Genomic DNA, 453 nt, shown 5'->3' on the forward strand with positions numbered 1-453 from the left:
GTGTGTGTGTGTGTGTGTGTGTGAGAGAGTGTGTGTGTGAGAGTGTGTGTGTGTGTAATCTGACTGAATGTTCTTGATGTTTATCTGCTCAGATCTTTCCGGATCCCTCAGACTTCGAGCGCTGCTGTAAGCTGAAGGACCGTCTGCCGTCTATCGTGGTGGAGCCGACGGAGGGCGAGGTGGAGAGCGGGGAGCTGCGCTGGCCTCCTGAGGAGTTCCTGGTGAGCGAAGAGGACGAGGAGGACGAGGAAGAGTGCGATGGAAACCTGCAGAACGAACAGATGCAGAACTCTCAGCATTAGAGAGGAACCGACTGACTCTCTCTCTCACACACACACACACACACACACGCACGCACTCACTCACTCACTCACTCACACGCACACACGCACGCACGCACGCACTCACACACACACTCACACACACACTCACTCACTCACACACTCACTCACT

At 55.0% G+C, this 453-nt stretch overlaps 1 protein-coding gene across 4 annotated transcripts in view; it reads left to right on the top strand.

Annotated features, from left to right (window-relative positions):
- The window catches only part of lbh (LBH regulator of WNT signaling pathway), a 12,710-nt gene extending 12,331 nt beyond the window's left edge, over positions 1–379 (top strand). For all 4 annotated transcript variants that reach the window (XM_016554944.1, XM_016554940.1, XM_016554941.1 and 1 more), the window contains exon 3: positions 93–379. In XM_016554944.1, coding sequence (XP_016410430.1) covers positions 93–302 — 210 coding nt within the window. In that variant the 3' untranslated portion in view covers positions 303–379. The remainder of the gene's footprint in view (positions 1–92) is intronic.
- The last annotated feature ends 74 nt before the right edge of the window (positions 380–453 follow it).

This window comes from Sinocyclocheilus rhinocerous, unplaced genomic scaffold (assembly GCF_001515625.1).
Source record: "Sinocyclocheilus rhinocerous isolate Xijiao unplaced genomic scaffold, SAMN03320098_v1.1 scaffold3119, whole genome shotgun sequence".
Taxonomy (NCBI): Eukaryota; Metazoa; Chordata; class Actinopteri; order Cypriniformes; family Cyprinidae; genus Sinocyclocheilus; species Sinocyclocheilus rhinocerous.